This window comes from Plasmopara halstedii (assembly GCF_900000015.1).
Source record: "Plasmopara halstedii genome assembly, contig: Scaffold_816, whole genome shotgun sequence".
NCBI classification, from domain to species: domain Eukaryota; phylum Oomycota; class Peronosporomycetes; order Peronosporales; family Peronosporaceae; genus Plasmopara; species Plasmopara halstedii.
Genome location: NW_020187732.1, coordinates 613,567 through 616,281, shown reverse-complemented (window position 1 = coordinate 616,281; position 2,715 = coordinate 613,567). Strand labels below are relative to the sequence as shown.

At 41.9% G+C, this 2,715-nt stretch overlaps 1 protein-coding gene across 1 annotated transcript; it reads right to left on the bottom strand.

Annotated features, from left to right (window-relative positions):
• Positions 1–871: 871 nt before the first annotated feature.
• On the bottom strand, positions 872–2,319 carry PHALS_14074 (Kelch repeat-containing proteins; the record flags this gene model as incomplete). The annotated part of the gene is made up of 4 exons (XM_024729811.1): positions 872–1,818; positions 1,878–2,000; positions 2,070–2,150; positions 2,211–2,319. The coding sequence occupies 4 exons, from the start codon at positions 2,317–2,319 to the stop codon at positions 872–874; spliced, it is 1,260 nt and encodes a 419-aa protein (XP_024580151.1).
• Between the last annotated feature and the right edge of the window lie 396 nt (positions 2,320–2,715).

The window sequence follows — 2,715 nt, the reverse complement described above, 5'->3', positions numbered from 1 at the left end:
TTAAATTATGCTAATTCATTCCTAATACAATACATCTTCTGTTGTGTAATATTACGGCACCCCGGTGATAATTTACGTGCTGGGTTTTTTTTTTATTTTTTGTATATATGGCAAAAGCTGGGGCATTTTTGTTATTCTCCCATTTTTAAATCTTTTTTTGGCAAATTTGACAGCTAAATAGGAGATTACCAATATCAGTACTAAATGCATCTAACTAAATATATATATTTACTGAGTACTAATAATTATTTGTCATGGTTTTCTTAGATAATAGTGACAACCATGTAATCTGTAAGCTAAAGTACGTTTCTCATCACCAAATTCTATTCTTCTGGCAAAATTATCGATTTATACGAGCAATCGAGAGAGGCTGAAAGGAAATTGAAGTCGACTACACATAGCTATGTCGCAAGCTTATCGACTGGCGACAGCAAAAGATCAAAGTGAAATATGCTATCATAATTGGCGGTTTGTTTGAACTTAGCGTGAAAATTTATGGTAATTTTGGCAGAAAAACTTTTTGCCCGTCTTGTATAGTTCATAACCAAAGACATCATTAACCAAACTTTCTAGTGACAAATTCACTAACGCGCGTTTGGCATGTATACACTATCCTACACCCTCATATGATCATGTTCAAGTGTACGTGCACGAATAAAAGCGCAGATGAATTAAGGGCCGAATAACATCGCATTTGGTGCTGCACACGCAACTGTGATATGAATTTCAGTAGAACGCCTGTAACTAGCCCCAGTGAACTCTGAAAATCCCCCCCATCTGAGGTAAAATTACGATTTCGGACAAGTAATACATTTGGTCTCTATTTCTCATGTTGAATAATTAATTACGTGCGCTTTATCGAGAAGGCTTTCTATTGTACTATCGCCACATTATCTTGCTTCTGATCATCCAAAATGTACCAATCCAGATTATAGGAGCTCTGAACATCACTGTTAATGTTCTTAACACCAAGTTTTAGCTCAAAAGGCAGTAATGCCAGTTTTTCTTCTGATATATTTTTCAAGCTTCGACGTAGGGCCTGCATAGAGAGGATCACTAGCGTTGACGCTTGGTATGTCATTGTGTAGCGGAAGACATCATTGTTTCTCTCCACGCCATTAGACCCACCAAACACGAAGATGTGATCGTTGTAAACTACAGTCGTATGAAAGTCGCGGGCGTCGGGTTGTAAACCTTCGTCGTTATAGTGGATCTGCCATTCTCCCGTGCGCAAATTCAGCTCGCTCAGTTCGTTCTGTCGTGAGCCGGTGTCATCGCGTCCTCCAAACATTAAAAGTCGATAAGGATCCCTTGAAAGCTGTGAAATTGTGTGTGCAATGCGAGACTTCGGAATGTCACCGCCGCATTCTACTTCATGCCATTCAAGCGTGTCCACATCAAGATAGTAGGTATCGATAGGACCCTTGGGAGGGTCATAAAGACCCCCACCGACAACGTACATGCGATTTCCAACTATAGCTACTTGATGCTTGTATCGTGGACTGGGGCGATTACCGTTAGTCTCCTCCTTTCTCCAAATCTTGGTAACTTCGTCAAAGACGTAGAGATCATTTACGTAGACGTGCCCAGAAGTCCCACCAAAAAGATACAACCTGTTGTTAATTGCACACATACTCTGTCCATATCCTGGTGGTGGCTGCTTGCCCTCCGTCTCAACTATCGTCCAGTTCTTTTCGCGAATATTAAATTGTAACAATTTCCCCATATTCGTTTGCCCCCAATGAGGCCCTGATCCCCCATAAAGATAAAATGAAGTCTTGTCGGTAGAAATGCACCAGGCGTGTGAAGCTCGACCATCTAAAAATTCTAAATATTATTGCAAGATCACTTTACGCGCTCTAGAATTATTTACGTACCGGGAGATATGCCGTTAGATGTTTCAATTTGTAACCAGTGATGGCGCACAAGGTCAAACGCGTAAATATCATTGTGGCAATTTCCATCATTGTAGCCGCCAAAAACATACATCATGTCGTCAACTGAGAACAGGTAGCATAAAACGTTAGACTAAAAGGTTACCAGGGTAGATTCGAATGCACCCGGCGCACCAACTAGAGATGAGTGCCCACTGCGTACTGGTGGACGGCGGCCAGACGTAGAAAGCTTGGTCCAATTCGATGGTGCGTTTACTGAGAAAACGAGAAAGTGAGAAAGTGATCAAATGGTTTCTACGACACATACAGACTTACTTGATACATCTTCTTCATAGGACAGCTCTGAGCCAAAACCGAGGCGACATGCAATGGGGGAGTTGACCCAGCGTGGGCTGCGCAGCAATTTAAATAGATCGTCGAGCATGTGCCTGAAAAAGTGTGACAAAAGACGTAGCGTAGAGGTGGAAGGTTTTGATGTGATGCCTCAGAAGGGCGTTTCCGCTCTATTTTGCCTCGTGCTAGGGCGTTTCCGCTCTATTTTGCCTCGTGCAAATTGTGCGTATCTTCCACCCGCAGAGTTATCTCACAACTATATGCATCGCACCCGCTCTCAAGCAGTTTTCTTCAAACAGCCGATATGATTATCTATTATTAGCTAACACTCAAATGTAAGAAAGTGGACGCTGCTGTGTGCGACAGAGCATGAATTCAACTTCGACAAAGCGTATGAGCAATGATATTATTGGAAGTCTGAAATATTTGCCCTTTTTACACAAGCAATAAGACTTGCGAGTGGACAGCATAACTGAATTTTGACGCT